The 16,011-nt window shown below is 38.4% G+C and overlaps 1 protein-coding gene across 4 annotated transcripts in view; it reads left to right on the top strand.

The window, feature by feature from the left end:
* Positions 1-16,011, top strand: part of LOC306758826 (glypican-5-like) — a 118,978-nt gene that overhangs the window by 70,389 nt on the left and 32,578 nt on the right. For all 4 annotated transcript variants that reach the window (XM_079244231.1, XM_079244232.1, XM_079244233.1 and 1 more), the window contains one exon: positions 469-589. In XM_079244231.1, coding sequence (XP_079100357.1) covers positions 469-589 — 121 coding nt within the window. The remainder of the gene's footprint in view (positions 1-468; positions 590-16,011) is intronic.

Below are 16,011 nucleotides of genomic sequence, written 5' to 3' on the forward strand. Positions count from 1 at the left end.
TCAGACATTTTCATTGAAAACATTATGAGATAGAAAAGGGCATAAAAGCAACATTACGTAATTAGGACCACATTTGATTCAGCGCTGAAGCAAAAGAATTGCATAATGGAGCTTTTAATGGTTTCTGTTTAATGTGCTCAAGTTTAGACCAATCAGACCATAATGGTTTTTAGTTTTTATTAAATACATGTTGTACAGCTGGCAGACCAAAGAACAGACAGAAAATCAAACAGCTCTCTAAGAAGATGTAAAATAAACTACCTTACTTGCCAGCATAAGCCCTACCTTAAGGGCTACCATATTATCAATGGGGCTATTGTATACATAGACAAAGTTACACTTAACTGACATGCTTCATATGGGAATTTGCTTATACTGAAATAAGAAAAAATTCCACAAAACCATATCAGAATGTAGCTGGTTGTATGTCATGGAACTAATATGATTTCCCTTTTCTTTTCATTCCAGCTATTCTGGCAGAGTTGTAGGAAATGGTCTTCATGCCCAAAGGCAAAACCCAGAAGTGAAATTTCGCAAAATGGATTCTACAGTGGTTGAGGTCAAGGCGCGACTGGAGCACTTCATCCAGGTCAGAACTCCTCAGCTCAGCATGAAGAAATCTCTCATCTCTAATTACTTTTTCACATATACATCAGTGTCTTTGTTTTAGCTTCCAAATACAGCGGTTGGCCTAAGGGTACCAGTGAATCATTGTTTTTTTCTTCAGCCTGTCATAAAAGGTTGTCTGAGACACCACTGCCAGGGTGGTCATCCAATAGATATAAATGTAAAAGCAGTCAATAACAAAAATGAAATATTTATACCTAAAAGACAACACATATCAGGGTTATCTTATGCTTATTATAACCATACCACAAGCAAAATAATAATAAAAAAAAATAAATAAAAATAATAAAAAATAAAAAAACATCTAAGTGAAATGTCCTTGCTATTTGCTCTTGTTCCAAAGCCTTGTTTTGAGAACAGAGGCAGATATCAAAGATAAATTAAACAGATAGTGAGTGAAAGGGAGGCATTGAAAAAAAAAGTGAATTACTGTGAAAAGAAAAAAAGGAAAGATGAGAGGAGGGAGCAAAAGGTCAAGAATGAGTGACACATAGGCATAGATGACACAAGCAGCTTCAAAGTGACACTGTTTGTCATGTAGATGGGGTTTAGGGCTGAAAAGGACCAAGAAGAAAAGAGCCATTTCAGACTGTCCCTAGAGGCCATTTGAAGAGACAAACGGACCAGGATTTGGTTCCTCTGCCTGTATGCCCTTTTGTTGCCCTGAAAATTATGCCTACAGATAATACACCAGCCATATCTCACTTGTGCTCTCTGTATCCCACCTTCTGTCTCATGTCTTTTCAATTTTTTTCTATTTGATTGTTCATGCTTCTAATACATCAAAGAAACTTTCTTTACTGGATCCTCCTGTCTCTTTCTCAGTTAGTGCATCTCTGCTTTGCTTCCATTTGAACTGCTAAATCACAGCTCTGTCTCTGCATCTGAATGATTCCTCTTACCTTTATCTCCATTTCTTCTTTCCTGCATATATCTTTTTTCCTTTTCCCTGCCCTCGTCATCTGTATCTTGTATCCCTCATATATCTCTCACCCAGCCTGTCAACCTGTCTGTCTCTGACAGCTCAAGATCATTCCTGTTAGTCTCTGACATCCCATTGTGCATGGTAGCTGTCAAGTATCATGTTGTCATGGAAACTATGCAGAGTTGAGCAGGTGCCCTTTTGACATTTACAGGGTTGAAACGCCTACCTTGAATTTAGCCAAAGTGGCAATCTTGGCTGAGCTTCATGGTTGTGCCAGATAAAAGTGAAGCATGAGAGTGTTAAAATGCCAAAATTCTGGTTTTCAACAAGTGCAGGAACATTTTACCACATGCTTACACTTGCACTAAAGACTTGAAGACTTGAAAGTGGCAAGACTTGACAGAGCAGCAGTGTGTTTTAACTGTTCTGCGTCATACATCGAAAATAAAAAAAAGTCTGCTTAGTGATTGAAAATTAGGTTTTTAGGTTCTAACATTAACATATGACTGCAGGTCACACTGGTCACTTTCCCTATAGATTCCTATAGATCCAAGTGTTATTTGTTCAGAACACATTCCTACGTCAAAAGCACTATGAGTTAATACTGTTTCACGCACGACAGGTCTATGAAAGGCTTACACCAGAGGCGGGCAACTCTGGTCTTCGAGGGCTGCAGTCCAGAGTTAAGCGTTTCCCTGCTGCAACACACCTGCTTTAAATCAACAGGTAATTAGTAGACATGTGCAGAGTTTGATGTAAAGCTCCGCACAAGTTTGTTAATTAAGTCTGATGTGTGTCAGGTGTGTTGGTGCAGGGAAACTACCTAAGCATGTGTTTATAAACCAGTAAGGTGACAAAAAATGCTTCAAATCCACATGAAATACCGGCTATTATGAAGATAATGCTGAAAACTGTCAAATTTTAAGATTAGTACCAGATCTGTTAAACATTTTCACTGAATTGAATTACCAAATGCAGAAATTTGAAACTTGCCTTTGTGTTTAATTAAAAAGACAAAGTAAACTTCAGTAAAAAGCACTTGATAAAAGTTTAAACCAAATCCTGCATATCTCTAGTACTGCTGTAATTGTTTCTCAGTATGTGTGTGTCTGATTTATGTCCTATGTTTATAAAGTATTCAAAATTCTAATTGTAAGTCTGTTCTTTAAATCACTAATTGGGGCAAAGTATCATTTGAAATATTGGATGAACTGAATCAATAGATAACTTGGCTCTTAACTTGGGACTAAAAACACACACAACACAAGCATAAATATCTTGGCCTCTTGAGTAGTCCAAGTATGATCCATTTTAATGTGTAGAAAATCTAAAAAAAGCCACAAACCAATTAAAATGCCAGGTGTCAGGAAATTTGTAAAAGCAAACGGGAACTTTTTCAGGGAGGCTAATTAGAGTTTCTTTAATTGATGGCAGGTGTGTATCCAAGAAGACTGAATGTTGTGAGTATATAAAAAAGGTGCGTCAACAACTGGATGTCTTCAGACTGGAGACATGTGGCAAATAGTGACAAGAGAAGGAAGGTAGTCTATACCATTGACAGACTTGCAAACAAGCATACTGTGCTGACACAAATTATTTATTTGTCTAACTAGTTCATAAAATTCAATAGATCACCCCAATAAAAGTTGGGCTGACCCACTTAAATTTTTTAACACCATCTCCTTTTGCCGTGGTCCCTGAGTATCAGCACTACATTCACCAAAATAGTCAGCACAGAACTGTCTTTCCTGACCCCCGGCACATGAACCATGTAGATCTGTGGCTCATCGGTTCTTTACCTAACTGACCAATTAGATACTTTATGACTCCATGCCAGCGGTTGCAGCTACCTGACAAAATGCAACTACTATGTAAGAACTGAGGAGAGGAAAAGAGTTGCAGAGAAACAGTGTGGTGAAAAAGTTTCAAAAATGTATTGCAAAATGTTGATCGCAGCATGTTCAATCACCGTTGTGGAGGATGGTGGTAATCGTAGAAGCTACTTTAACATAACTATCCCATCACTGTGAAAGTAGGGTCATGTAAGTCATATGAGACAGTTAGTGGTGAACTCTCCAGCTCTTAAAGTTCTATTGACGTTCTGACAACATGTCAATAAAACAGCAGTTTCACTGTCAACATTAGTTTGAATTGTCACATATATAAAATTACTTACTGACATCAGTGTTTCCCTCAGAAGAACAGCTGGTTTTATTTAATGACAGTTGATTTTTCTAAGATCACCAAACACTGGCATTTTAACAGGGTGTGTAGACTCTTTTATATGCATAGTATGTCATCTTACTGTCCAATGTATTTCGCTCTGCATATAAATATTGCTTAAGTGGAAAATAAATGTTTTAAGTGTATTTATGATTTCCAGCCATCAGTCCAGATGTTTTTGGGTGTGGGTCCTTCAACAATAGTCTTATCTGTTTCCAATGATTATGAAGTCCAGGTCTTTAGTCCATTTGTAAATGAGCTCTTTGGTTAATGTGAAATTAATATGCAGTGCAGGGATTAAACACTCAGATTCTCTTTTTGACTAATTATTTATGTCTTTATCTCAGACCCACAAACTAACAGCTATGTGCATCTATAGACATACACAGACATTATTGAAATTGGGGAAATTGTGGTAAGTGAGTAGTTAAAAAGTCTCCAGGATAAAAATCCAGTTCAGAGAGGCATGTTGTGTGTGTGATTGATGAAGCCAACTATTCCTTTGCTGTATGGTTTGGCCAACGGCCCGGACAGGTTCCACATCAGAAAGGGATTGCTTGGCTTTAACACACACTCAGCGCTGTGGACGTAGTCAGTCCACGGCCGTGTTGGCTACTGCACAGACTTGTTACTATGTGTCGTTGCTACTAGAAATCAATTTGTGCATGGTATTTAGCAAAAATAACCACATAGCTCTATACGAAGATTAGGTTTAGACATTTCACTTTGTTTTCATAGTGCAAGTATTTTATAGTTTAGTAATGCTTGGTGTAGTCTAAAGAGGTTTGAGCTTTAAGGAGTTAGTAGAGTCCAGGGAAGAAGAAAAAGCCTGGGCTGAGTTGGCAGCCTGTCACAGGGAGGGGACAGATTCTTTCCACTTGAAGAAGATGATGGAGCTGGTCTTCATGGGAGCTTTGCCTTTTTTTTTTTGCTGCTGCTGCTGTGGCAACTATACAGCAACAAGTCTCACTGTCCAGGCCTCTCTGTTGGCTTGGCAACCAAACCTCATGAACCCAGACTGTAATTTGATCATAATATTTTTTTTAACCGTAATTATATGCAAAGCTCATAAATATGCAGTCAGCTGTAACTATGTTTCCTACACTGGGTTATATTTGCTTCACTTTTAGGTTTTATTTAATGAAAACTGACCGTTGTCATGTGGAGAAAATGTTTAACTTGTTTGCAATTCACAGTTATCAGTCGTTTTTAGTTGGATGTGAAGAAACACATGAAAAAGAATGTTTAAAATATTTGTTTCTGTGGTATCTCAGTTGATGCTGGTATCAGAATAAAGTTTTGTTTTTGTTTTGTTCATCCAAACAGTTATTAGTCTCTTTCTCTTAAAAGCTGGGAAGATGAATAGATGCAGTTTCTAGTTAATGAAAAACGCTTTGTTTGACATTTGAAATATTTAAGTGGAATAGACTGTGCAGGATACATTGATCAATCTAGTGTGTGGGCAGATTATTACCATAATAATAGGCCTTCATGGTGAGTGACTTCGAGTGGTACCTTGTCAAGGAAGCTTTTCAAAGCCTTTGTGTTGCTGCCTTATTAAGACTAGTGAAGCTCAGTTCGACGTTGCTTCTAAAACATTTCTGCTTCCCAACAACGTACCAGCAGCTTTCACTCTCTTTTGACCCTCTATCTCCCCTCTATTCCTTCTCCTCAGTTAGGAAGCTGTTGGAACACGTTGAAAATGCTGATATTACTTAAATTGTCATGCATTTTCAGTAACATTTTTGTCCTTCACCAAACAGAGGTTAAGGTTTATACATACACAGTTTGCTCCAGTCAGTGCCTTAAAGGTGCAGGGTGTGACAACCCAACAAAGAGGGTAGTGCTGTGATTGAGTCATGGGAAATACACCAGGTCACAATGAATAAGGTGTTACTAACGGTTAGTGATACAATTAGCTTGTCCTTTTTTTTTGTACTGGAGGGGTGTGTTTCTCTTTTTCTGTTTAGAATACTTAGAGCATGACTCAGGCATATGGGAATAAACTAGTTTATTTTCATTTCTTGTGGAGTTCATCTGGTCTAAAGTCATTACATTTTCTTTGGAGGAACAGATTTGTTACACAGAACATCATTTGGGAACATTGAGGTCATGACACTTGAGATGTAAAGCAACTATCCCACTTTTTCAAGACAAGTGAGCTGGTTAAAACCAATCTTTTAGTGTTTTTCCAGGAACATTTTGAAGCAGACAAACTATTGTCAACAATCTTTGAACTCCTTCCATGTCCGAGCTGTAATTTATAACTGATGGCAAACCAGAGATGAGTTAGTAACAGGCATAATTTTTAACTGCATATTCTTTTTTTTTTTTTTTTCTCTCTCTACGGTTTACTACGTCTGTCGCAACGTGTCCTTATCAGATGGTGGTGGAGCACGGTGGATTCTCCCTGTACCAGAAGCTGGCAAAGCTTTTAAATTGCATTCAAACACAATAAACTGAACCTAGAGCAAAAGCAAAGTACCTTTCTGTGATAGAAGCATTTCTTTTAGTAAACGTTAGGATATTAGGGTTATAATTATGGAACTTCATGTAGCATTTATACTTTAAGGAAATGGCTATTGTAACCTTTGCATTACTTTACTTATCTAATCACCTGTAATAAATTTTGGTTTAAATGGCTGAAAATTCAAATCAGTCATTGAAAATTATTGTTGTTATACAAGTACAACAAAATAATAATAGGTTTTAAAAACTCTAAATAAAATTTAACAATCAAAATACATTATTGCAAATGAGAATTGGTTCTGAAGTGACTTATCTAGTTAAACAAAAGTTATATATAAGGTTATGTATAAATGAAAAATCTATAAGTTAGACATTGTGAGTTGTAGAAGTGGCTATAGCTCCAGCGGGATGGGCTAAGGAGGCAGGGTGGAGGGTAACGGAGGCTACAGCGCAGGAAGAAACAACCGTTCCTCAACCTGCTTGTAATGGATTGGATTGTTGTGTAGCGTTTGCCAGATGGTAAAAGTTCAACATGAGTGTAACTGGGATGAGAAGCATCTGAAATGAGACTGCAAGCCTTCTGTCTTGAGTGGTTTGTGTACACATCCTCCAGATGTGGGAGCTCCTACGCTACCACATGCTGTACCACCTTCACCACGCAGTGTATTTATATTTGCTCAGCTGCTGTACAGCTGCTGTACAGCTTCTGTATCACACTGTGACGTTGCTTGTATGCTCTTAATTGTGGTGCTCGTTTTAACTTTTATACAAAAAATGAATAAAGAAATAAACAAACAAAAGCTTTTTGATCATTAATGATCAGTCCGTTGCCTGTTGCATCATCTGCAAATGTCATTATACTATTGTATGTGTTGATTGGGATTCAATTGTTTGTGAAAAGCATGAGCAGTATTGGCCTCAAAATGTGTTGTATAACAAATACAGCACATTATTTAACAAGGTGTAGACATTTCGGATGTCAGTATTTTAAGTGAAGAACTTTGAACTAGTAAAATGATTAGTAAGGAAATTTGCCACACTAAGTAATTACACTCTTATTACACCACCAAAATGTGTTTTGGTAGTGTATTCAAAAAGTAATCAGATGCTATCATTTAGACATTCAGTATTGATAGTGCTCTTCTATTCCCTCTCCAGCTTTCTTAGTTTGAAAGTAGCCACCACTTATCAGGTTAGATGCTTTTTGACCTAAGAGCTTTGAGATGTTGGTACTGCTATAACACCAGTTTTTGTGACTGGATCCTTTGGTTTGTTGGTGACACAGGCAAAAACTGATTCTAAGTTGAGTATTGGAATTTATAGAAAACCACCTTACATGACTACAATGTAATATTTTTCTCTTTATGATATCCAAGGACAGTATCTAAGAGGTAGTTCCAGTTAGTTATTGCAGGTTGACAGTTATAGTATTTTCTACACAGTATAGATAAAATTAAATCAAAGGTACACATTAGTGAAAAATTATGAAAAAAAAGAAAGAAAGCAAAGTATGCAGTTCAGAATGTTTATTCTTTTGTATTCAAATGCACTTTTAAATAGGTTTCATTGTGCATGTAAAGGATGGCATTTTCTTGTTGTTACTGTTGTCCAATTTAGAACTGAATCTGTCATTGATGGATGAAAATTAATTAATAGCTGTCTACACACTTGTTAGTCAGACAGACAGCAATAATCCACACAACCAATGCCCTATGTACATTGCAGTTTCTGCAACAAAAGATGGCTGACCTTCAGTAACTTGTTTGCAGCTTGTCAGTTTTCCAAGAATTATCCATTTCTGTTGCTTATTTTTTGAAAGACGCTCATGTTTTTTCTCTCCTGGCTGCCTTCTCATGGGTATGCAGTCTGAGTTAAAAACAAATCAGACATAGTCCAAGTATCACAGATGTATGGAGGCAGGTCCCAAGTAAAGAGTGTAAAACATTATATTATAGATATCAAATATTGTGTGTGTGTTTACATATTCACTGAAATGCCTTAATGAAATAAATAAATATTGTTGCTAACAAGTGTTTTTTGCATCTCCTCTGGGACTGTTGACCACATCCCTTCTGTGATAATCACCAGGTTTTCTTTACCATCATTACAATCTTAAGCACTTCTTACAGATTCCCAAGCAATACAGACCTGCACCTGAATGTTGAAAGATTCTTATGCAGCCTACTTGTTGTTTTCTTTTATGTTTAAGCACCATCCATGCCCATATCCTGAGACTTTATACGATTTCCAGCTAAACAAAAGTGCTGGGCAACTTAGTATGTATTAAATCTAAATCTGGCATGTATTTGAATAATTATAGGGTATTAGGAGTTGCATGTTTATTTTCTCTACAATTAATCTTTTTTCCCATTTTTGTGCAGAAGCATAATGAACCTCAAAAGTATGTGAAGAAGTTAGGATTTTCTTTCAAGGATAGAGAGGATTTGCACAGACTTTCAGAGATTATTACTGTCTTTTTCCTACAGTGCTGTCCAGGTTTTTCTTCTATTCTCTTTTTGTCTTTCCACATGTGCATTTCATGGAAACCCCTCTCCATGAGTTGAGACTGTTTTGCATACCTAGTAAAACAAAAAAAAAAAACAAAAAAAAAAACAGAGTTTGTCTTTATGTGTGCATGCAAAGAATAAAATTTAAAAGATAGTTTGCTTCAGAAGTTAAACATTTAACATAAAACATATGTGCAGCCATGAGCTCAAACAAACACACACCTACACATCTACTAGTTGTGGTCTTCATATTCTATCCCTGGTAACCACAGCTAACAACTTCTCTTTCTAGATGTATTCTTTATTTTTATTCAGACCTGGAATGTCTATGTGAAATAGCCCCACAAAAACATATTCTAAAAAGTCTTTCTTTCCTCCAGCTAGGTTCAGAAGGGTGGTTGGTTTCGCCTGGCAGATTTTAGCGTGACTAGGATGCAGTCAAATACATGAAGGAATTCGGCCTTTGATGCTCTCAAACCTGCCGCATCATCCTCTGACTAAAGAATGCTTTTGAGAAGAAAGAGAGTGGAGAATTAGTTGGCATACTGGGAAGAGAACTAGAAAATATTTCATGATTTGGGATTTTATTCAAAGCCTTTTAGGAATACCCGATTTGTCTTTGGATGCCAAGAAAATTTCAAGGCTAACCTTAAAGTGAAATGCTGTTTTTTTTTTTGCCTTTCTACTCTTTTTTTTATCCTCTGTATTCCCTTGTCAGCTCAAACAGCTACCTGCACCTGTCTCCACTTTATGATCATAGTGTTACTCATTTTAACTTGCTATTTCACGCACTCACACCTTTTCCTTCTCTCATTCCTCTCTCTGCATTACGGATGTGGAATTATTTTTAGGATGTTAAGTAAGACTCAACTATATTGTTTCTATTGAAGAATTTGAGGTCATTATGAATATAATGGTTCAGGAAGCACATAGTTGTTTTTTTTTCTTATGTTGCAACAGTGTTTTAAATCTATTTATTCATTATTGATTTTTCACAATATAATGTTTTATACAATATGATTTCCAAACGAATATTTTCTAAAAATAGCAAAGATAAACAGTCTTCACCTTAAAATGAAGTTTTTAACACCAAACTGTTGTGCAGCATACTAAAGTTAAGCTTGTTTTAGTATATTTATCTGTTTTAGGCAAATCTTCTGATTTTTCACATTCTCATTTATTCATTAATCAGAACAGTTGACCTTTAACCTTCTTCCTTCAGTTCAGTTCCACCAGATGATGGACTGTGATCAGTTCCCAATTCAGCTCTGTTTCTGCCTTTTACAAAGTTTTATTCAATATGTAACTATTTCAGCACATTTAAGCACCAGTTTGAACTTTGAATACCTGTACTATTGACTTCAGATGTACAATTCCTTCTGCTAAAACTAAAACAAATTTCCACGGTGGCTGGGAAGTGCAAAACCAATTAAAATTTCCAAAAACTCATTTCAAAATTCAAAAACAAAATTAAATTTTAAAAACCAATTCACAATATGACAAACTAATTTCAATTTCAAAAACAAGAGCCGAGACAATCTACAATTGGCAGAACACTAATAAATCCCGAAACAAATTAACAAAAGGCTGCTTTACACGGAAAGGGAGGGACTTAAACACTGGAAGTGGCACAATGGTGACATCATTTTATAGGAGAGACCAAGATTTTGTAGACATTTTATAAGAGGAGATTAGGTAGTGTAATGGTTTAAGCACAGGCCAAATGTGCAGTTGTTTTTGGGTTCAATTCCTGCTTTTCCACTTTGACAATTCATGTCAGATCGTCTACTCTACTCCATTCTACAGTCATTAGCTGTGGCTTTTGATATGACAGTAAGGAGAAGAAGCCCAACGATCTGACATCAATAGTCAAAATGGAAAAGCAGATATTGAACCCACAAACAACTTCACAATAGCTGATCGGTATGACCGACCCCTGTTTCTAATTGTGTGATACGGTAGAATCACGCTGATATCATCGTGTTTACATAAATGTGACCAATCGGCATTGACAAAGCAGGAAATGTTTGTGACGCTGAATGACTGACACCTGTTGTCGTCCAATCAAACTGATATCACCGGGCACAAAATTGTAATTTTGTCTGCCAAACTACTCCCGAACCATAGTGGGAAACATAGTTGCCTTAATGAATGCAGTTTTATGTTGGTGGAATTAAGTTTTGGAGGCAAAACAGCAAAGGTAAGACAGTAATGATGTTTTTCAAACATGATGCATAAATTCAGCCTTTTTTTTACTCTGGTTGAGTGAATCTTGCTCATAGCAACATTAAACTGGTATGTTTGGAATCTATGGGATGTGCGCTTTCAGTGGAGTTGCTGTTTGTTCGTTTCCATGACGCTGGGTGGACATGAAGGACCAATATTTTTGTTTACCTATTTCTGCGGACCTTGTTTACTTGGTCTTTTAATTACCTCCACCAAGTAGGTTATGTTTTTGCCAGAGTTTGTTTGTTTGTCTGTTAACCACATTACTCAAAAAGTTACTGATGGATTTTGATTCAATTTTCAAAATATGTTTGGGGTCTAACAAGGAACAAATGATAACATTTTGGTGGAGATCCAGAAGAGATCCTGGATTCTGAATCACTTTGATATTATGTTGGGTGTTAATCCCAATATGCTTGGCAGAGGTCTGCGCTCTCAGAATGCTTTTCTAGTTTAAAGATAAAAAGCCCTGTGACTTTACAATTAAAATTTTCAGTCATAACAACTATAAGAATGTTGATTGATGACATTATTTTCTTTTGTGTGACTCAAATTCTGCTCTACAATCTGCAAAACTGCACTCTAAACTCTTATTATATTATTCATGATATTCCACCCCAACCAGTCGAGGCAGATGGCTGCCCTCCCTGAGACGGGTTCTGCCGAAGGTTTTCTTCCTGTTAAAGGGGAGTTTTTTCCTTCCCACTGTCATTTCAGATTGGGGGGATTGGATTGAAGTCATGACTCGATGCAATCAGTTGGTTTCTATCAAAGGATATGTATGAATTGGCTCAAAATTATGTGTATGTTGATTTGTGTATATAAAGTGCCCTGTGACAACATTGTTTTGAAGTGGCGCCGTCCAAATAAAGTTGAATTTCTTCTGATGCAGCATTGGGGTCATATTCCTGTTTGCGTTGGATACTAAATTAGCCCAATTTCTAAGGTCAACTTTAAACTTTGGTGATTGTAAAGATCTCTTACACTGCTATGTTGAAGCTAGTTTTAGATGTCTGTGTTTTATCTAAGTTTGTATTTATAATGAAAGTGATCAAAATGAGCGTTTAATGTATTTGAACTCTTCCCTAATATAATGTTGACTTCTGTGTTAAATTGGAATTTAAATTTTTAACTGCTTAAAGTGTTTCTTGAAACAGACTAGCACTCTTTTTTTTAATATATAACAAGAGAACATAAATTATTCCCTTTATATCATGCATTTACCATCCCTGAAAGCAATCATGTGTGTTTCTCTTGACTTAGCTTAATAAAAATATACCACTTTTACATTCAACACAATGGTTCAGATTTAAAAGTATTGACTGAACTAAAAACTCTTGTCCTTGAGAACTTTTGCAATCCTAGCATAATCAAAAGAACCCAACAATTTGCACTGGCCAACCGCCAAGCCACAATCAAACTGACTGTGGTTTCCACAGCGACAAGAGCTTAATTGATTCCCTCTCTAATTAACATGCTTTAAAGACAGCTGTGCCAAGCGGAGCTGTGTTAAACATCCCCCACAAGACATAGTTATTACCTTGATACCCAGATGGTTATCTGACTCATGATGCCACTGAGCATTCACATGTTCAACACGCTACACGCCTGTTAACTCATGAAATGTGCACTGAAAATATTTAGCTGCTTTCTAAATTGAAAAAGTTATTAGTACTGTTCTCCAGGAAAATAAGAATGGAGGTGCGTTATCCTTGGCATCTTCTATCGGTACTTATTGCTCTTTGCATGGAAAAACTGTTTGGACATATTGTGCAGCATTGCTTAATCATAAGTAATTGAAAGATTGTTCTTTGAACATAAATTTATATTTTTCTTTTGAAAAAATGGAAAATATCTTTTTCTTTTTTTAAAATTTAAAATGTCACACTCTTTTCTCCAAACAGGACAATCAGCACATGTGATAGAACTCATGATCATATCATGCAAACATTTGATCAAAGTCAAATATTATTTGGTTTTCTTTCTTGTAATTCTACTGCAACTTTTAAGAAACTGAAAACTGAGGCGTCCACCTGTGGATGAACTTTAAGTGTAAGTGACGTACCTTGTTTGTACTTCAGGATCCTCGAGTTTCATAAGGCCTGTCTTTGTGACACGGCTACACTGTAACGAAGTGGTACTTTAATCCAGTCATGATGAAATACATATGGTTTTTCACAGGGTATAAATGTGATACATGACAAATATAATGAGTTACAATATCCAAACAACCCACTTATGTCTAAGATCATTTCAGATTTTTCTCCTTCACTGTTCCTTGCATTTGGTTACAATCACCACTCTGGTAAGACAAGCAGTGAACTGCTGCAGTATAACCTCTGATAATCAAACATTTTTTTTATCTTGAAACCTGCTAAAATCTGTACAGCTTTTTCAATATGTCTGCATTCTTTTTTTGTTTAAGGGGAATGTCCTCATCTCAAGAAAATCGCGTTAGACACCGTTTAAAATGTTAGTGCTTTACTTACAGGTAGGACTGGGTCACATTACACAAATTATGACTCTTGATCACTAATTAAAGTCTTGACTATGACCCAACATAAAACCTCATTAGGAAACACACCATATCACAAAAAACACACTGACAAGTCATGGACATCTTTTGCGGGGCAGGCCATGCAGTGTATGGTGGGCGGGGCCGCTTAGGTAGTCCCTCTCCCAACATGGTGGGGTTACTACCCCTCAATTTAATTTACAAACATCACACACTTCACAACCATTAGCGGGGAGGGGGAAAGGGGAAAGGGGTCCTTTCACACCCCTATTTGCGGGGCTTTGCTGGGGGTGCGGTTCAGGCGGGGTGGGAGGGCTGTAGATCAGTAGATCTGGGTCTGGGCTGGCCTGACTGGGGAGAGAACTCTGCTGGCTCTGGGGGTTGCTGGGTCGGCTGTGTCTGGGGGGTGGCGGTGGCGGCGCTGGGGGTGGTGGGCTGTAGCCCTGATCAGGGCCTTACTGGTTTCTGTTCCCCTAGGGGCGTCCCACACGGGACATGTTGGGAAGGAAAGATGAGGGCTTGACGAAGCGAATGGATTGTGGATGGAATGTAAGAGAGTAGAGGTGGGGTGGGGTGGGGGGGTTGTATGGGTAGAGTGGAAGTGAGGTGGGGAAGTGTGCAATGGCGTGTGTGTGAATAAAGGGGGAGTATGTAAGTGGGGTGTAGAGGGGGAGGGATGGGATTGGAGGTGTGGGCACGTACAGGAGGTAGGGTATGAATGGAGACGGAAAGGTGAGTTGGGGTGCGTGTGTGTAGGGAGGAGTGAATGATTTGAAGTGTGGTGGGGATATTTGTGGGATGGGGTGTGTGTGCTGATAAATAAGGGAGTGAGTGAACTGGGGGTGAGAAGGGGGTTGTGTGTCGAGGTATGTAGAGAGGGAGCTCGTGAGGGGTGTTGTGTTATGTGGTGTATATGTGCATATGTGGGGAGTATGTGAGTGGGGCAAGGGGGGTAGGTGGGTGTGATTTGGAGCATGTGTAATGGATGGGGCAGGTAGGGTGTGTGTCAGGAGGTAGTATGTGAGTCAGTCGGTACGTGTGTGTGTGTGTGTGTGTGTGTGTGTGTGTGTGTGTGTGTGTGTGTGTGTGTGTGTGTGTGTGTGTGTGGGAGTATGTGTGTGGGTGTTTGTGTATGCCTGTGTGTGTGTGTGTGTGTGTGTGTGTGTGTGTGTGTGTGTGTGTTTAGGGGGGGTCTTGTGCCCCGGGAGCGCGGCTGGTGCACTGGGGTGCGGCCTGGCCTCCACTCGCCGGCTCTCTGGGGATCCTGGCTCTCCATTGGTGTGGGCTGGACCCTCTGCCCGGGGGTTGGGGGTTGCCTTCGGGCTCTTGGGGCCCCGGGGCCCACGCTCTGTCTGCCCTGGGCGACCGGTACCTGGCGGGGCCGGTTCCTGTCGGTCGGGGCCCGGTGGGGCCTGTTCCCCCTGACCGCGGGGGACTCAGGCTGGGGCTCCCTTCCCTGCCTCCCGGGTGGGTCCATAGCTGGCTCCGGGGTGGGGTGGTTGGATCCTGTGCTTGGGGGTGGCTACCGGTCACCTGGGTCTGGGGGTCCTCCTGGCCTGCTTCTTACCTTTGTGTGGGCGGGGTCACATTAGCATGATCACTCTTCTCTGAACACGTTCCACTCTGTATGTTCTACATGTGGCACAGTCACTGGGTTGTGTGCAGGATTATTCACTAACAGCAGCTTGTTTTCTTTGTCTCCTATTAATATTTAACCTGATAGTTTATGGTGCTCTTGACACTTGATAGTCTAGTAGTCCTCTGCAGGGGGAATAAAAATCTAAGATTGGCCTGTTTGTGTTTATGTGTGTGAATATGTAGGTACATGCGTCTATATAGGCAAATGTGTATGGGTGTATAAGCGTACCTTTATGCAGATGTCTGTTTTTTCCTTCTTTCTCTTTCTATCTCTCTCTACGAGGTGTTTTCTTTCTCTTTCCATTCATCTTTCTGTTCCTCCTATCCTCTCTAGTCTGGTCCAGCAGTAGAAACTCAAAAATTTACACAAAATAAATAAAGAAATAAAATAAAAATCTAGAAAATCAAGGGGATCGTCATACCAGTAACGCCTCACTTGGCAAAGTAAATTTGCTCAGCCGAACACAGCATCCAGACAATCATTCTGCTTGCTTAAATGCTGGACAAGACAAAAAAAAAAAAAAAAAAAAAAAAAAGGAAAGACATTATGTTTTAAACTGACTATGATCTTGTTACCTCTCTGCTTTGTTGTGAATGCTTTTAAAATGGGCAGAACTATGAATGATAAGATGACATTTTTGTGTTTAATTTTTGCTCTTTAGAACAGCTGGTGCACCAAGTCACATTTCATGCTTTCTACATTCCTTTCAAGATTTTAAACAAATTTTTTTGTGTTTCATGTTTTGGAGATTAATCAAACCAAAGAAAGGTTAATATGTTTATTTATGAGTTGTTTGTTGTTTTTCTTACTGAATTCTCACTTCCATATAACTGACAGCCTGTTTTTATTTTGTTTTGTTGTCAACTACTCTCACAGTTTT

This window comes from Telmatherina bonti, assembly GCF_933228915.1.
Source record: "Telmatherina bonti genome assembly, chromosome: 7".
NCBI lineage: Eukaryota > Metazoa > Chordata > Actinopteri > Atheriniformes > Telmatherinidae > Telmatherina > Telmatherina bonti.